This window comes from Zootermopsis nevadensis, unplaced genomic scaffold (assembly GCF_977971745.1).
Source record: "Zootermopsis nevadensis isolate Lab colony 2312 unplaced genomic scaffold, Znev_1.0 Znev_ptg000009l, whole genome shotgun sequence".
Classification (NCBI taxonomy): domain Eukaryota; kingdom Metazoa; phylum Arthropoda; class Insecta; order Blattodea; family Termopsidae; genus Zootermopsis; species Zootermopsis nevadensis.
The window spans coordinates 4,208,714-4,227,954 of NW_028259141.1; the positions used below are offsets into that span (position 1 = coordinate 4,208,714).

At 44.6% G+C, this 19,241-nt stretch overlaps 1 protein-coding gene, 1 non-coding gene and 1 pseudogene across 2 annotated transcripts; all 3 read left to right on the forward strand.

Annotated features, from left to right (window-relative positions):
- The first annotated feature begins 12,862 nt into the window (after positions 1-12,862).
- LOC147874410 (uncharacterized) lies at positions 12,863-18,988 on the forward strand. Its single transcript, XM_087345835.1, has one exon. It carries the CDS (start codon positions 13,828-13,830, stop codon positions 18,607-18,609), a length of 4,782 nt encoding a protein of 1,593 aa, XP_087201961.1. The 5' UTR covers positions 12,863-13,827; the 3' UTR covers positions 18,610-18,988.
- Positions 13,696-13,793, forward strand: LOC147874411 (U2 spliceosomal RNA; annotated as a pseudogene).
- Positions 18,802-18,987, forward strand: LOC147874412 (U2 spliceosomal RNA). The gene has a single exon (XR_015534376.1). It is a non-coding gene; the product is annotated as a U2 spliceosomal RNA (small nuclear RNA).
- Positions 18,989-19,241: the final 253 nt, after the last annotated feature.

The window sequence follows — 19,241 nt, forward strand, 5'->3', positions numbered from 1 at the left end:
CTACTTTGTATGTGGTAGAATATGCGTACAGGATAGACGAGATGTGTGTGTGGACTCAGTGACCGTGAATCGTAATTTGCTGTCCTGGTTCAACAAAATCCAATTGCCTTCAACTCCTCTCTCCCACAGATACCACTTCATAAAATCCTCCCATTGACGTCTAAATCTCCCCAGCAGTCCCTTTCCTTCAGGCTTCCTGACCAATACCTGCTGCACACCTCTCTCCCCATCCATGCACGCCACATGCCACACCCATCTCATTCTTCTTGATTTCATCACCCTGACAATATTGGGGGAGGAATACAAATTTGTAAGTTTGTAATTATATAGTTTTCTCCATGCCCCATCCTCCTCTCCTAGGCCCAAATATCCTCAACACCCTGTTCTCAAATATCTGCAATCTGTGATCCTCCCTGAGAGTGAGAGACCATGTTTCACACCCATACAAAGTAACAGGCAAAATATCATTTTCACTAGTAACATGGTTCATATATTCTTGTGTCTGAGCTAAACATACTTAATAAAGATCACTTGTTCTTTTAATTTTCAGTCTGCAAAAGATATGCGCGAGGCTTTGACAGCAGAAGTAGCTGATAAACATGATCAAAATTTGGCTCTTTGCTGTGAAATACAACTTCTGGAAGAGAGATATTGTCAAGCAGACATGCAAACATATTTCAGAGATGTTATTATTAAAGAAATGAGAAAAGATTTAAAAGCTGCGAGGTTAATCTAATATATACAGTTTTAACTCAGTGTTAAATTTGGATTTTTGAGTGTGGGATTTTATACTGAATGTTTTGTTTCACAGCGTGCCTCCATTGACCTAGACCAGCAGCATCCTGTGGTTTGTAATGGTAAGCAATGCATGTCTTCCTTTCTCCCTTCTAATTGCCCCACTTGCCAGTCACAATTCTCATCTGTCCAACCTAACAGTGAGTAAGAACAACACTGTTTACTTAATGTAACCTGTCGTCTTTATAGCCATCCTCATGAACACCAGCAGGTTCAGTTTCCTGTTAACAAATCAAACCATGATTTACAAGGGCACACATCTCCTGATAAACCTCATAATTCATCTCTTCCATACCAGCATCTCTGCACTCCTGGAAAGATAATTAGACCTGTTAGTGATAAGTTATATAATGCTGAAAATACTGATGAAGCTCAAATTCCATCTGCCTGCAGATGTAGTCCATTTGCCATACCCCCCAGACATGTCATTTCAGCTGGGTGCTGAAGAAACATATTATGAAGTATGTCGACGTAATACTCAGCCTTCCATAGATGTGAAGTTATCTGCTGATAGAAAGGTTGTATCTAGTCCTAAAGTTGATACTGTACCTGTCCAGAATCATCCTAAACAGGTAGGATCTGGAGTAAAACATGTTCATCATAAATGTGCATGTGATGAAAAATATAATCCTACCTTGAGCCGATCTTGTGATTATCATCATCATCGCTATTCAACCATATCCTAACTTTCCTCTACATAAAGTTTAAATAATAGCACCAAGCATGATTTGATCAAACATGACTTGCATGTTATACATTATCACTCTTTATGGTGTCATCAAAACAGTGTTATGGCTCTCTGATTGTCATTGGCATTAGAGCCTACATTGTTTAACTGCTTTTAATAAATGTTTTGTTGTTTGTTAGCTACTCTTAATTTACAATGTGTTTATTATTTTGAAACATATAAAAAGAGATTTCCTGTGCTTTTCTGTAGCAAAGAGCAATGTATTTAATAAAAATTATGAATGTCATTAGTGAAATACTCTGTCTTGTGTACTTAAAAATTAAATGTTTAATTCCATGTTAAAATTATCACTGCAGTTTTTCTTTAACTTCATAATCCATAAGTTCACTTCATGTTACTGTTTTGTTCTTTCTGTAAAGAATATATCCTCATGAAGTTTTATTTGCTCTTACAGTTTTACTAGTATATACATGTGCAGCATATGCATCAACAGTTTTAATCAGAAAAGGAAATTAAAAATTTTGCCTTTAAATAGGGCCTAGTATTTTAGAAAGTGTTGTGGAATGAATCATGATTTTATGAAGAGTGCTCTAAATCATTGATTGTCTGTCTCCACAAAAATATTTGTAAATTCCTGTAGTCATTCACTCATTGTACTATATGTATTTCTGTATTGGACATGTTTTGAACTCATTGGTCCATCTTACAGTCCCTCGCTATTGTCACAAACCACTTTGTTATTGAAGTAATTGATTAAAAAACAATAACATATCAAATATATAAATCTACATATTTTATTACTGTGTTATGCAAAGAATGTTGTGTTAGTAAATATAGTTGGCTGAATTAAGTCATAGTTGAAGGTTAAAATAAGATAAAAACTTACATTGACAATCTTGGTTCTGTGTTGTGGCTGGATAGACGTCAGAATATTAGATGTGTAGAGTATGCATACAGTCACTTGTTCTGTTAGGTATTAAGTAAGTATATTAAGATTTAACTTCTGTGATCACAGTCTTGAATTGTGGTGCTGTATTATGGTGTGTCATCGAGTAAGTTTAATATCTTGCATGGAATTGAAATTATTACAGAATTTTACATTGGAAGGCCAGATATTATTTTTCTTTTAATCAGTAGAATGTTCCAATATCCATTGCATACCATAAATGGACATTGTTCTGCCTGATACCTTTTCTAAACACCCATATAATTTCTGTATTCACATGGGAAGTGAGATTTATAAGATGCATGATGCAAAGGTGCCATATCCTGATTACAGTGCATGATAGTCCATAACTTTTCATAAAGCACATTGTTTTCTGGTCTTAATTACTGATTTGAGTTGTAGTACAACAATGTGAATTCTGTGGTGAAAAATATTATATGCTGTAATTTATTTGTGACTGTATGTGTAACAATAAGTTTTTTTGAATAATGACAGTAAATTTGAACTTTTGACACAGTTAATGTTAAAAACATTTTAATAATTCTGAATTGACATTTCCATATCCAGAAAATTTATTTGCAGTGCATCTCAATCCTGTACACATTCAGTGAATGAAATAAATACAATTTAATAAACTAAAACATTACAGTCAGCATAAGCACTTGGTGAATTAGCAACTCCAGTGTAGGTGTTCAAAATGATCACTGATAGCTTTGTGGAATAGTTGACAGTGGTGAGCAGTTGACTGAAAAAAGCCATCAGAGTTGCTGCTGTGTATGGAACACTGTATAATTTTCTGTTTATATTCAGGGTCATGAGAATATTCTAAATAAGAGCAAGCAAGATGAGGCAGTTCTAGTGACATCAGAAGTACAGACTGAGCACTTTCTATCGCCAGAGGTAAAATGAAGTTGGAATGTTATTTTTCTGTGTTTTATACTTTAGTTTCTTTTGTGTTAAAATGAACTCTGGAGAAATGAAATGTCTCCTTGTTACTCAGTGCCATAGTATTAGTATCCTTCCAGGACAGGACTGTAAAATGGATCTCCTCCCCCATTGTTCTGAGTTCACATTTGATTTTGTATAACTCTGATATGGCATTGTTAATAAATTATTAGTAAATGGTGCCCTTGTGATTTCTGTTTGAAATCATTGTAAAAATGACCTTCAGCTAAAAGGATTTTGAATAATGTGTGCAGTAGTTTTTAAAATTGTATGTTGCATTGTGGCTTTATGAGGTTTTGCCCGGTTGTGTTAATCATAAAATTCTAGGACAATTTATTTTAAGAAAATTAGAAGTAATATATGCAAATCGAATGTGTGCCCTTCTTGTTGATCAAATACTATGATTATAACTGTCCTGTAACTTGTTGATGCATTTGGAGTATTTTTCTTCCTGATGTTCAGTTCCTTTGTCACATGTTCCTCTATAGTTAGGTTTGTGTGTGGGAATTAAAAGCTAATTAGGTGCTAGGTTGTTTTTAAGAATGCTGGACGCAGTAGCCACGAGGTCTGGGGCATGATCCTCGTGTGCCTGGCTGCTATGACCATGGGTTCGAGTCCCACTCGAGGCATGGATGTTTGTAAAAAGGGGGATGAAGTCAGTCGCCTACTCATGGTGCCCCCTGTTCGCTAAAAACGACTGACACTTGTCGCCTTGTAAATAGACTAATGACTGAGAGGCTCAAGTCTGGCGTAGGAAAAAAAGTTTTTAAGAATAAATGCATAGATATAAATTGTAAAGAATCATCCTGTTGAAGTTTATTATTAAACACTAATATTTTGGTCCATCAACATCATGCAACTTACAAACACTGTGTGTTGTTCTCAACACATTATTCATTGTTGTTAATAATAAATTGTTAATATTACAAGTATAATGATTGTTTACAGCATATTTTGGCTGATTTCGACCATCTTTAGGTAGCTTTAACTCCACTTGTCAATTATAACATTGATCATCTCTTCAGTTTTCAGGGGATCACGGTGGATGTATTGTACAATACCTGAATAAGGATGAGGATGAGTTCAGAACCTTGAATGATCTTACTGAACAGATAAATGAACTTTCTGATATTCTGAAAGCAAGAAAAAGTAAGGTATTATATTTTAAATAACCTGCAAGGTGTTAAAGTTGAATTTACAGCACTTTGTGTCTAAGTAATGCACCAGGTATTTTGAATATTAATATTGGTATATATAATATCTCTCTGTATTAATTTCAAATTTACTTAAGTGTTACAGTTTTATGTTTCTTAGAAGGCCTGGATGGAAGAACTTAATATGACGAAGTGTTACACATTGTTCCCTCTAGAAAGATCTGAAGATCTTCTGGTAATTAGATACTAAAATGCAGTGAAATCTATGACCGATATGCTGATGGTAATAATGAATGGACATTGGAAATGGCATCATAATGCTGTAGTGTTGTCTGTTATAGCATAATTAAACAAATTTTGATGAAATTAGAGTAGTTCCAGTACAGTCTACAGTCTCTTACAGCTAAGAGTTCTAACTCTGTGTTGCTGCTTCTCCAACTTTAACATGGCCTTTACAATTGTTCCCTCCTTGAGAGTTTGTCTTGATGCCAAGTTTTGTGTAGTCCAGATGCCTTCACATGCCACGTGATGAAATTAATTACGTGTCATGACATAATAATATGAAAAATAATTGCCTGACACCTTCTGCAATAGATAATATATAGGCAGGTGATTCTTAATTGCCTGCATTTCATTTAAGAATTGTGTTCTACTCCTAAAATCAATCCAAGATGAAGCTCCTATAATCAAATGGTCACAAGTTTCTTGTCAGTGGCTACAGCAATGAAGCATTAATTCAAAAGTAATATTTGGACAGGAATAACAGGTGATGTCCTCATATCACCTTATGAGTTAGTGTTTCAACTCTTAGGGCGTCTTATTTACAACATAAAGCAGCTTCTGGACTCTCATCACACATGCTGATGGATGAGATGAATCAAATTGACTTTGCGGCCTCTGGCCAGATTTTACATCTACCATCTCCTACTGTGGGGACATCTGAAGGGCATAATTTACTTGGAAAGAGTCAACATCCACGACTAGCTTTGGCATTTGATTCAACGGCTGCGACAACAGCAAATTTTCAGTGTACCAGTGCCACAGATCAGTTACGCATTCAAAGTAACAGACGACATTTTCAGAAACTTTTGCCAATACTTTAAGAACATTAAAATAATGTTAAGGTATTTTTAGGAACAAAACTGAATATGCTTCTAATAAGGTGTTTTACGTGTCTCATTTGATTTACTGATGCTGCCAGTTCTCATTAATGAAGAAGTTGCAACAGTATGTTTGTAGGAACTTTCTGGCTTTGTTTTAGTAATAGAACACAATCATGTTTGATGCATACGATTATGAAGTACCTACTATGTGGCTATTTGTAATTATCTGCATATATTATGTAAAACGCTGATCTTGAAAACATCCTATTATTATATTTCAGAAGAATTACATAATTGCTTTCTGTTACACTTCCCAGTTAATTCATGTCATAAATGTGTTTACTTTTTCTGCCATTCGTATGTTTTTACAGTACCGTTTTATGTACAGACTTTCACATGAAGTACCCTCCATGACTCTTATGCAGTCGTGGTATCTTGCATGAGGCATCATCGTGGATTAAAGCCTTTTAAAATACCACATTAATATATCCACTCAGCCAGTCAGGTGCTGGAGACTACAAGTTGCATTTGATGTTCTCCAATTGTGCAGACAATTAAAAAGCAAAATTCTGACATGCCTTTTTTGGTCACATGTACAGAGGGAAATGAGTGGAACCTGCAGCAAACATTCCAGGTGATGAGCAGTGAACCTTTTGTTGTTTTTGTATTGATGTTGATTTTTGATAAAAGATGTTTATAATAGGAAGAAACAATCAGCATTCTAATACACAGAGTTAAAACTCTGAGACTCTTCTGTCCCTCAATAACCTTAATATAACATTTCTACTGTCATGTTTTCTTCTGTACAACGGGAGCTCCGGAAATAAATTTGTAAGCTCAAAACCATATACAAGAAGATATTCTGATCTGTGTTGTCCAAAACTTCAATACATGATGGGAAAATTACATTTTTCTTTTTCTTGGTGACCCATTCCATTCAGGTAAAGGTGAATGTAAAATTGTCTCTTTGCATAAGAATCATGGTTTGAAGGTGTCTGGCAGAAGGGATGTAACACTCCATCCACCCTTTCTCAGCATTGGATGGAGGTGAGTAATCAGCTTTATGCTCCAGTTGTACTTGAAGCCCAACACAATTCTATCCTGGCTGGTACCTTGTAGCACACTTCAAGGGAGATATCGTGGTCGGCGCATGAAGCTGCCCTACTGTCTTGTTCAGGAGCTCAGATTACACTGTGTGTACTTTGTACATTGTAAGTAAATGTTATACGTGTTAAGAAAGATTCATTTCTGTTTTGTTACAGTATGCAACACCAATCAAGAATGAAGATGGGCTCAGTGGTGACACTTCTGTGACCTATTCTTTGTCACCACTTGGGCCAAAGAGCCACAAGATTTTGAGTTACAGTGAAAATATAACAAATACCCTTCAAGGTTAGTCATAGTTTGTATTAGTTTTTATCTCCTAAATTCCACAAATGAAATGGTCTTGGTCTCTGATGAAATCTGAGTTGGCTGATGAGGCTGTTTTGATTTCATGATCAGCTGTTCTGCCAAGACAAGCTACGAGACAATGATAGAGTGTGGATTATGAAATAGTTATAACATTCTTCTTCTTTATATGAAGCATTGGGAGTTTCATGTGCTGTACTTCATTATTTGTCCTGATTTATTGAAGTTTATTTCTTTTCTCTTGAAGGTGTTGAACGCCCCTGAGTTTCATTGAATTGTAGTTAATATATGACTTGAGAATTTGCATGTGAAGTTAAAGCAAAATAAGGTCCCTTTCATATAGAGCAACACAGGAATACAAAGGGCTGTGTTATTTGTCGTACTTGACTCCTTGTCAGAATCTCTCTTTCCTCAGGCCTGTTTCGTGCCCAGTAAGTCTGTGGACTTCTGTTCTGAATTCTGAAAGTTGCCAAAGTCCCCATTTTGACTTTTCTCAATTTTGGCCTCTTGTTTTTCCTGCAATTCTGCTTCTTGTCATCTTTCTTGTACACATGTTGAATCAGTGTCAACTGCTAACCCCATTTCTGTGCGTTCTTTCTGCTTTTCATTTTATGTTTTATATCCATGACAAGGGAAACATCTTGGTGTTTCTGAAGTTCACTGTTCTGTGCATTAATAGAAATCTGAAGAATTTGGATTTCTTGTTACAAACCTTCTGAGGAAGGTGGAGAAGAATTGTGTCCTCCGCCTGCCAAGTGAGGGAGACCAAGCCCAAAATTTTAGTAGTTTGTCTTTTAGAGATTTTTGTCCTGAGGTAGCCATATTTATTTCAGGATAAATGTATTTGTCTGTATAACTTTGGCTTGTGGGTGAGAGCCATGACAGTTGTTTAGTGTTAACAATAATTTTTGCAAACATTGCAGTAACACACATTCAAGGTGGGCGTTATTTATATAGGCTACTCCATCCATGAAGACCTGCAAAGCAAAATATATTTGTCTGTATTCTGATGTAATGTGATGTCATAATTTTATATAAATGAAATATTATGGCCATATTCTGCAACAGCTGTAGATAATAGGTAAGAATTTGCATACCAGGAAGTGTTACCGAACAGATAACACAACATATCACTCCTAACATAATATAGGACTGACTCTTGTTATTGGACACATTTATGACCTGGTGTTTTGTATTTGTAGGGAAATTTGGTAGCAATTGGCACACATCATGACTACATGCAAGTCTGGGAGGTTGCTGTAAATTCCCAATTAATGAGCTGCTGACCCATCCAGACAGAGTTGAATCGCTAGCTTGGAATGGTGATATTGTGTCGTCAGGAAGGACTGATCTTACAATGTGATGTGAGAACTCCTAGTCTTGTGACAGAGACAATGTTGGTTGGCCATCAACAAGAGGTTAATAGAAAATCTTAAGTATTAATAATTTTGTTATTACTGCAAAACAGTTATCATTGTTTTTCTGGGTTGTGACACCATGTGGACTCACATAGATACTAGAGTTTTGGAAGTACACGCAGTCTCCATCTTCAGCTCTGAAGATAAAGACAGTTCATCTCCACATCGCATCACGACCCAGAAGAACAGCATCAACATCTTCACCATAGTCAGAACTTCACATAAAATTTTGCTAACAGCTGAAAAATATGTTTTAAAATTATTGTCATCAATTTCAATTACTATAAGTATCTTTTGTTTAAAGGTTTGCGGCTTGAAGTGGTCTCCAGACAAGCAGAGCCTGGTCTCCAGTGGCAATGACAATCACCTCAATGTTTGGAATCTGCATTCGCTCTCACCTGTGCAGACTTACACTCAGTGAAAGGTACATTGTGTTTATCATATATAACTGATACAAGTTCATGGTTTCTCCGGCATGGTGCTCATATTCTTTGGATGTCTTTGATTTCACTGTTCTGCGCAGCATTTATAATTTGCAAAGTAAATTTCTTCACATTTCTCATCTCTGCCTCCTCCATTCACTTTCTTTATTTTAATATTCCATGCAGCATGATGTATCAAACTGATCATTTGGACACAATTCTTATTATACACAAATACATTTTATTTTACAGCTATTGCATGGTCCCCGCATCATCATGGACTCTTGGCTAGTGGTGGAGGCGGAGCTGATCAGTGTATTCGTTTCTGGAACACGCTCACAGGACAACCAAAGCAGTTTGTGGACACTGGATCTCAAGTCTGTAATCTTGCTTGGCTTAAACATTCCTCTGAACTGGTAAGTTTCTTGCATGTCGATGTGCTCTTCAGTTTGTACTTGGAACGATATCATTGATAGGGGAAGGAATTGTATTTTTAATTTGGTACAGGTAGTGAAGTGTTTGTAACCTATAGGATTAAATTGAAATTTATGTTGTGAATATTTTAACACCCCCAAACCTAATTTTGAAATTTCATTTGCTGCAGATATAATTTATAAAATTTCTGCATTTCTACTTGGATGAAAAACGCAATTAATGAAACATGAAATTGTAACTGTGAAGCCATCTGCATTCAGGGCAGTTCCTTACCTTTACTCAATTTTGGCAGTATAAAATATGTTTTCCTTAGGTCAATACTTGTTGTTTATGGAAAAATAACAGAATTTTCATTCATCCACATTTCTCAGATTCTTCTTGGTAACTGAAGTCTTCACATTTTCCAAAAATAAAACCTTGGGAAAATGAAGTATACCAGGCCCCTTATTGTGGTTCAGAGCACACATTAAATTGTAGGGCCCCTCTTAATCACACTTTTGGTTGGGGTAATGGAATCTGCTCTGTGGTTGGCCCAACCTGAATAGGAGAGTCTAGACATACCCAAAGTTGCCATGCGCCTTGAAAGATCATCCCTGGAGACATTAGCATGCTACGAGTTGTGAGGTAGCTGGATTAAGACCTACAGTGATGTCAATATCCGTAATTCTCTGCAGTAACTGATGATGTCATTACCTGTTGCGCTGTCATTGGCTGTGTCATCGTTTGCATAATTACTTGTTAAACGAGATTGGCTGACAAATTTTCATGGAATTTGGTGTGGATGCTATTCCAGATTGTTACTTTTCATTACATTTCTTATGGAAATTTGTTTATTTGTTGTAGGTTAGCACCAACGGTAACTCCCAAAACCAGATACGCATTTGGAAATATCCAAACCTGTCACATGTTTCAAATCGCACTGGCCATTATTCAAACAGAGTGCCGTATCTGTCGATATCTTCTGATGGAGAAGCCATCATAACCAGCGCTGGGGATGAGAGTCTTTGCTTTTGGAAAGTCTTCTGCAAAGCTCGTTCACAGAAAGTAAGTTTTTGAACTCATTCATTGTGGGAGGGAAACATGTATCTTGTAATATTAACAATTTTAAGGTTACATTTGTAGAAATTTATAAAACAAGTGTTGATGTAATTTTCATCTCTTGTTTCAGGAGAACAGATCAGTCCTAAGCATTTTCGCCGGCATCCGGTGAAGAATCTGCAGATGCTGTTTAATGCATTGTTCAGTTGTTTTTATTGTATTTTATTGTTTTGTTCTAATTATTTATTTTGTTATATATAATTGTATCATTCTAATTAATTGTTTTTGATGTTAATTTATTGGGGGACGATATGAATACAATAAAGAGGCTAGCAGACAGGTGGGGCTAGAAGTAAATTCACAAAAAACTAAGTACATGTTAGTATCTCGTCATCAGAAGACAGGCGGGCAAAATTACCTTAGGGTAGCTAATAAGTCCTTTGAAAGGTTTACAAAGTTCAAATATCTGGCAACAAAAATAACAAATCAAAATGATGCTCTTGAGGAAGTTAGGAGACTAAATTTGCAGAAATGCTTGCTACTTCCGAGTTCAAAATATTTTGTCTTCCTGTCTGATTTCTAAGAACCAGAAAATTAAAATATACAAAACAATAATCTTGCCTGTTGTTTTGTATGGGTGCGAAACATGGTCTCTCACTCAGAGGGAGGAACACAGATTGCAGGTGTTTGAGAACAGGGTGTTGAGGAGGATATTTGGGCCTAGGAGAGAAGACGATGGGACATGGAGAAAACTGCATAATGACGAGCTTAAAAATCTGTAAATCCTCCCCCAATATTGTCAGGGTGATTAAGTCGAAAGGAGTGAGATGGGCGGGCATGTAGCGCACATGGATGGGACAAAAGGTGTGCACCGGGTATTGGTTTGGAAGCCTGAGGGAAAGAGACTGCTGGGGAGACCAAGACGTAGAAGGGAGAATAATGTTAGGAGGGATCTATGGGAGATAAGAGTTGAGGGAGACTGGATTTTGCTGGTCCAGGACAGGGTCCGGTGGAGGGCTTTGGTTAATTCGGTGATGAACCTTTGGGTTCCCTAAGCCATGTTTTCAAATATATAGTTATATAGGTGACTCGTGTTTACTTTATAATGCCATGTACCCAGAAGTACATGGTTCATAAATCTCTTGATAAGTATCGGGTACTGAGCCTTTATATCCCCCCCCCCCCCAAAGGAAACAAACTGTACAGTAGAATATTTTTAATAGGACTCCGGTGGAACCAGGACGACATACTGATGGATATTGACATGGGATAGGGAACATTTAAATACAAACAAAAAGTATTGGATCTTAGAAAAAATTAAATTAAAATGGGTAATATTGTCTATAATGTTGAAAATCATACTTAAAGTAATAAAAAGTAAAAGTAAAGTTTGTCCCGCTACATGCCGTAAAGGCGCTTGGGGCGAGTGGAGGTATAGCTCCTCTCTTTCTTGACCTTGGCATCAGATGGGGTGAATGGTCAGCATCACGCCCCGGCCGGCTTTACCCCCGGGAAAGGACCCCGGTACCCATTGTAGAGGAGGCTGGGTGGGCCCCAGAGCCAGTCAGGACACAGAGGATAGAGGTCTAGCGGTTAGAACGCCGGCCTTGTAATCCTGGGGTCCCGGGATCGATTCCTGGCGGTGCCCGAATTTATAACTTGTGTTGGGCAAGGCCGTGGTCTAGGCAACTCGGGAGTTTTCCTTGTGTGTGTTTTTATGCTGAAAGTCAACATTATTATTATATTTCCTCGCTATAGTGAAGTTCACTTTTTTAGATCCAACAGGTCATTAATTACTGCAAAACAAATTAAACTTTTTATGCAAAATTTCAAAATTGCTTGGAACTTGTAAGCTACTAGATAATTGAAGGTGGATGTCTTCTGGGTTGTTGCGCTGTGTGGTATGGTAGATTTCCACCATTGTTTCAGAGGTCATACGCCTCTGTCATCATCACCCTGATGACGGAAGCAGTATGCCCTCTCAAACGTTGGTTAACATCGACCAGACTACACAGCGCAACAACCCAAAAGACAGAAATCTTCATACTCACCACTGCGAAAACCTCAAATCATACATACGAGATAATTATCGTACAGCAGTGTGTTCGAACAATGACCTTGATTGCCTACGTTAGCCAAAGGTGGGATGTCACGTCCCATTATGTGTGCAACAGTATGTTCCATCAATGACTGACTTTTGGCATACTGAAGCCATAAATGTGACACATGGGGCTACACCCAATTCACGGCAAATTATTACCCATTAATGTCAAAACTAAAACTTCCAGGCCTCGAAGGTCCTCGCACATGTGTCTTAACCACTTGGGTAGATGCCATGAAATGGTAGTATCTATCCCAGTACAACACTCCAAACACCACACAAAGTTACAATTTTGAAAATGAAACTAAAATAAATTCAGGTTAATGAATAATAAGAAATTAAACAGTATGATTAAGTCTACATCAGCAGAAGATGTAATTTGAACTGTTACACTACACTTCTTAAATGTGACTATTTTTAACAATGGCTTCTATGATGTTACCCAATCTCCCGCTGCGTGATTAGGTATTTAGTGTAGACAAATGAGATGATTAGATTAAGTGGACAACAGAGTGTAGGGGAATTTCGCCGTTTTTACAACTCCCTCAATATACATAAAACAAGGAAGTTACAATGGAATGGGTTTGCACCTCCGACGAGGGCACCAAGAAAAATGTGCAACTTCTGGAACTTCCAAAATACGAGTCTAGTTGTTAAGTTATTAAACGACGCTCGGTGATGAAGCAGGTGACGAGGTAGAGAGGCACTCTGTAGGTACTGAGGAAAACCGCTGAAAAGCTGTGATTATAGCCTGATGGTGGTTGGAATCCGCCAACTGCCGACCGTTATCACTGTACTGACCTGCTAAATGACTGTGGTGACGATGGCAGAATGATGTTAAGTACGTGTATTGGCGTAATAAGTGTGTGGATGAGGTTTTCTCTTTCTTTCAGCTTTAGTTGTACCATCTGTTATTGAACCTTGGAGTTCTGTTGTCACGCGGCGGAGCTGGTGTGCGACAGAGAGAGAGAGAGACAGAAGTACATGAATCCCTAGTAGATGGCAGAACGGGTGAAAGTGTATACTAGGATTAAGAACATTTACATAATTGATAGAAATAAGAAATTATTGAGTCGTATCCCTCTGACAAACGGTACAGTAGCCCCTTGCCTTGCGTTCCGTAACGTCAAAATGCCGGATGACAGCAAAAATGTTTTTGAAGTTACAAGTATATCTTGCAGTACCCGCGGACGCCATGCGTCAGATAATGTATTTCAGCGTCGCGACGCCTGATAAGGGCATCGCTTCTCGGCCTTTTGGCTAAGATCAAAGTGTAGTATCTGTTCTTATCAGCTTAATTTACCTTATTAATGTAGTTCCGTTTCTTATTTAGCGATAGGCGTATGGCCCCGTCGATCGAATAGGGTCCACAATGGACGTCTCGCTGCAGACCCCGGACGACAGCTACGAGGTGGAGGTGCCACTGCAGGAGGAGTTCCAGTGTCAGATTTGCTTCCCGGTGCCCAAGGTCTACAAAAGGCATGGCGACCTGTCGAAGCACGTCCGCCGCTACCACCTCCGCCACCTTGTATTCCGGTGCCGCGGCTGCAGGAGCGTCTTTGGCGCGCTCAAAGCGTGCAAGCACCATCAGGCGAAGACACCCGCCTGCGCTGGGCTCGCCGCACCGCCCGTCACCCGACCACCGACCGCCCCCGAGGGAGCCCGCCTGGTTCAACGGAGCCGAATGCCGCGACCAGCGCCATCCGCCGCGCCAGCCACCGCCACATTGCCGACGGTTCTGGACGCCCCCGAGGATGTTCCCCGCAGCCAGGGGCACCGATCACCCGCTGCGCCGACTACCACGCCGGACGCCTCCAGCGCTGCCCCCCAGGTTTGCAGCAGCCAGGGGCCGCGATCACCTACACCCGCCGCACCACCCAGCACCGCGCCGTCAGCCGCCTCGGAGCCGCCCAAGTCGGTCCCTCGTACTCGCCACAGCCCGGAGTCCGGACCACCCACGCCGGCCGTCACCAGCGCGCCGCCGGCCGCCCGGGACGCCTCCTGGAGTGTCCCTCGAGTCCGACGACGCCGCCAGGAACCGCGGCCAACAGCACCCACTACCGTGCCGGACACCCCCAGGGCTGTCCCCCGGGTCCGCCGCAGCCAGGGGCCGCGACCGCGACCGTCTCCACCCGCCACGCCAACCAGCACCATGCCGTCGGCCGCTCGGGAAGCCTCCAAGGCGGTCCCCCGTGTTCGTCACAGCCAGGAGAATGGATCGCCCGCACTTGCCGCGCCGGCTATCACCAGTGGTCCGCCTTTCGCCTGGGACGCCCCCGGGGGTGTCCCCCGAGCCCGACGCAGCCAGGAACCACGGCCAGCAGCGTCCAGCGCCACGTCGCACACCTCCAAGGCTGTCCCTCAGGTCTACCGCGTCCAGGGGCCGCGACCGCGACCGTCTCCACCCGTCGCATCAACCAACATCACGCCGTCAGTCGCTCTGGAAACCTCCAGGGCGGTCCCCCGTGGTCGTCGCAGCCAGGAGACTGGATCATCAGCACTTGCCGCGCCAGCCATCACCAGCGCGCCGCCGGCCGCCCGGGACGCCTCCTGGAGTGTCCCTCGAGTCCGACGACGCCGCCAGGAACCGCGGCCAACAGCACCCACTACCGCGCCGAACACCCCCAGGGCTGTCCCCTGGGTCCGCCGTAGCCAGGGGCCGCGACCGCGACCATCTCCACCCGCCGCATCAGCTAACACCACGCCGTCAGTCGCTCTGGAAACCTCCAGGGCGGTCCCCCGTGTTCGTCACAGCCAGGAGACTGGATCACCCGCACTTGCCGCGCCAGCTGCCACCAGCGCGCCGCCGGCTGCCCGGGACGCTCCCGGGGGTGTCTCCCATGTCCGACGCAGCCAGGAACCACGGCCAGCAGCGTCCAGCGCCACGTCGCACACTCCCAAGGCTGTCTACCGCGTCCAGAGGCCGCGACCGCGACCATCTCCACCCGCCGCGTCAACTAACACCACGCCGTCAGCCGCTCTGGAAACCTCCAGGGCGGTCCGTCGTGTCCGTCATAACCAGGTGACTGGATCACCCGTGCCAGCTGGCACTAGCGCGCCGCCGGCCGCCCGGTACTCCTCCGGGGATGCCCCCCGAGTCCGCCGCAACCAGGGACCGCGGCCGAGACCATCTCCACCCGCCGCACCAAACAGCACCACGCCGCCAGCTGCCTCGCCGACCTCCAGGGCGGGTGTTCGTCGTGGCCAGGGGTCTGGACGACCCGCACCTCCTACACCGGCCGTTACCAACGTGCCACCGGCCGTCCTGACCACCGCGGACGGCACAGACGTGGAGGGCACCCCACCGCCGGACCCAACAAGGGCAACGGCAAGGCAGCTGGAATGGGTCGCGTTCTTCAACAACGTCGAGAGCGCCGCCGAGCTGGACGACGCGCTCCTCCGCCTCGAGGAAGAGGCAAAGAATATAGGCCGAGTCACGGCCCCTCGTCAGCCGACCACTCGTTACCGCCAGCCGGCCCCTAATCCGGCACCCCGCAGCCGACGGCGACCCACGTACGATGCGGAGGCCGCCTCCCGCATCCAAAGACTCTACCGTAGATGCCGACCCCGTGCTTTCCGGGAGATTACAGAGGCTACCTCCCCCTTCTGCCAGATCCCGGCTGAGGACCTACACATGCACTTCTCCCGTGTCTACCGCCGGGGGCCTCAAAACATGGCAGATGTGCCTGAGGAGGTACCGCGCTACGACTCGCCGGCAGAAAACGACCGGAACCCGTTTGCGGACTCTTTCACCGCCTCGGAAGTATGGAAACGACTGCGCCGCTGCAAGAACACCGCGCCGGGCCCAGACGGAATTCGATACTCCGTCTGGAAGAAATTTGACGCGGGCGGCCACATCCTTGCAGCCGTCTTCAACGGCGTAACGCGGCTGGCTCACATTCCGCGGACGTGGACGACCTCGCAAACGATCCTCTTGTATAAAAAGGGGGACAAGACCGACATCACCAACTGGCGGCCGATCGCCCTAAGCAACACCAGCGCGAAGGTGTATGCATCAGTGTTGGCGGAGCGATTGGGCGCCTGGGCGGCCCGCAACCAGCGCATCAGTCCCAGTCAGAAGGGGTTCCTGCCGATGGACGGGTGTGCTGAACACAACTTCGTGTTGCAGTCGGTCGTCACGGATGCCCGCCAGAACCGCAAGCAGTGTTGCATTGCGTGGCTGGACCTGACCAATGCATTCAACTCAGTACCGCATGAGACCATCTTTACCGCCTTGCAGTGGGCCGGCCTGGACAGCGAGGCGATAGAGGTCGTTCGCAGGCTGTACGCCGGCAACACCACGACCATCCGCAGCTGTGCCGGCTACACACCGGCGGTGGACATCGGGGCAGGGGTGAAGCAGGGATGCCCGCTGAGCCCCATCATCTTCAACCTGGCCTTCGAGCCCATCCTTCGTGCCCTGTCCAACCTAAACACTGGATATCAGCTGCACCAGGAAGCGGTCCACTCACTCGCGTACGCGGACGACCTGGCACTCGTCGCCCGGACTCCCGTCGACCTGCAGCGGCTCCTCGACGTGGCCGGAGCGGTGGCCGACTGGGCGGGGCTACGGTTCAACGCCCGCAAGTGCGCCACCCTCCACATCGATGGTAAGAAGAAAGAGGCGGTCTCATCCACTTTCCGGATCCAGGGGGAAACGCCTGAGGTCCTGGCCGAGCCCGACCTCTATCAGCATCTCGGGGTCCCGACAGGGTACCACGTTGCCCCATCGGCGGAGGAGGCCATAGCGGAGATGAGGGACAACATCACGAAGGTGGACGCTTCACTCCTCGCCCCGTGGCAGAAGTTCGACGCCGTCAACACTTTCATCCTGCCCTGCCTCTCCTTCCATCTGAGAAACGGGGTGGTGAAGAAGAAGTCGCTCGCGGACCTGGACAAGCACCTCAAGGCCGTGGGGAAAAGGTGGCTGAACCTCCCGCAACGCGCGGGAGCTGAACCCCTCTACCTCAGCCACCAAATGGGAGGAGTCAACCTCCTTCCCACAAGTCTCCTCGCTGATGTGAGCCAGCTGGTCCACGGCTTCCGCCTGCTGCGGTCGGCCACGCTGCGGCCGCTCTGTGGCGCGATGCTGCGGGCCGTGGTGGGGCGGCGCGTGCGCCGTGCTGTGCAGCCATGCGACCTGGTGGACTACCTCAACGGCCGCCTGGACGGAGACTTCGCCAGTGAAAGTGTCGAGGTCACCAACGTCTGGACGCGCCTTCGAACCGCCACCAGGCGCATCAGGCCGAAGATGGCTGTAGGGTGGGCCCTCGACGCTGACCAGCACCCGCAGCTGCAGCTCAACGCCTCTGCCCTGCGAGTGAAGGATGCAGAGACCGCCCTGACGCATGCCATCAGGGGCCATTTCCGGCAGCGCCTGCTCAGCAAACCAGATCAGGGCAAGGTCTACGCGGTGACGAGTGCCTCGACGCCGCCAAACCATTTTATGCGGAGCGGGAATTTTACTCGCTTCGCGGAGTGGCGGTTCGTGCACCGAGCCCGCCTCGACTGTGTGCCCCTGAACGGGTCCCGGCGCTGGGGGAACGGGGTGAAGGCGTGCCGCAGGTGTGGGTATGAGAACGAGACCCTGCCGCACGTCCTGAACCACTGCAAGCCGCACTTCGCCACCATCACCCGCCGTCACAACGCGGTCCTTGGTCGGCTCGTCAAGGCGCTCAAGCCTTCGAGCGGGACCACGGTCCGCGTGAACCAGACCGTGCCAGGTTTCAACGACGGTCTTCGGCCCGACCTCTTTATTCTTAATGAGGCGGAGAAGACCGCCGCGATAATCGATGTGGCTACGCCGTTTGAAAATCGGTACGCCGCATTTGAAGCCGCGCGGAATGGCAAGAAGGTCAAATACGACCACATTGCGAGCCACCTGCGTCAGCAGGGCTACGATGTGGTCGTAGATGCCTTCCTTGTTGGGGCGCTGGGTGGATGGGATCCGGCGAACGAGCGGATCATCAGCCAGTTGCGCCTTGGGCACCGCTACTGCCATCTTATGCGGCGCCTAATGTGCACGGACGCTATCCGCTGGAGTAGGGACATCTATGTCGAGCACGTGACAGGGGTCAGGCAATACGCCGAAGGCCGAGCCATCCCTGACGGTGCGCACGATGTGGATGTGCACTTCTCTGGCGGGGAGCGGTAACCCCCCCCTTTTGTGTTTTACCAAGATTTACTATGTCAGTGACATATTGGGTGTTTCAACATATGTCCATGAACCAATGACCGCATCAATGTATGTGTGACAATTATGAGAGTCTAAAAACTGTGTAGAGTGTTAAGAGGTGGAGATATGTATACCACCTAATTCATGTTTTATATTACCGATTACTGTATTATTATTTTTAAGCATTCTCTAAATAAAGTTAATCTGTTCTTATCAGCTTAATATCTGATACGTCCTGCATCGCAGGACCAGAATATTAAACTGATTTTTGGAAAATGACGGAGTGCTAGGAGCTTGCTCCACCTCTGTCACGGGTTGGCCCGGTATTGCAGTACCTCCGGGATCGGCCCACCTTAAACTACTCATTATTAGCTTTATGTTTATCTGTCATTATCGTTTATCAACGATTTATGATAATTCTTCAGTTGCTGTTACTGTACTTTGCGGGAAATCACTTTTTCGCTAATTCCAGGTGGGTAATCAAATGTGCAAGTAATTAAGGTCCTGTAACTCATTATCAGGATATCAATTAGATATTACAACAGTTTTTAACGTTTCGTAGATTTCGTTTAACTATTTTCGTTTTCCGATACGCGGCGGAAGTTCCGGTA

Bases quoted from the DNA above. Each gene is read 5' to 3' on its own strand.
- LOC147874410 (XM_087345835.1), top strand. From the start codon at position 13,828: ATGGACGTCTCGCTGCAGACCCCGGACGACAGCTACGAGGTGGAGGTG.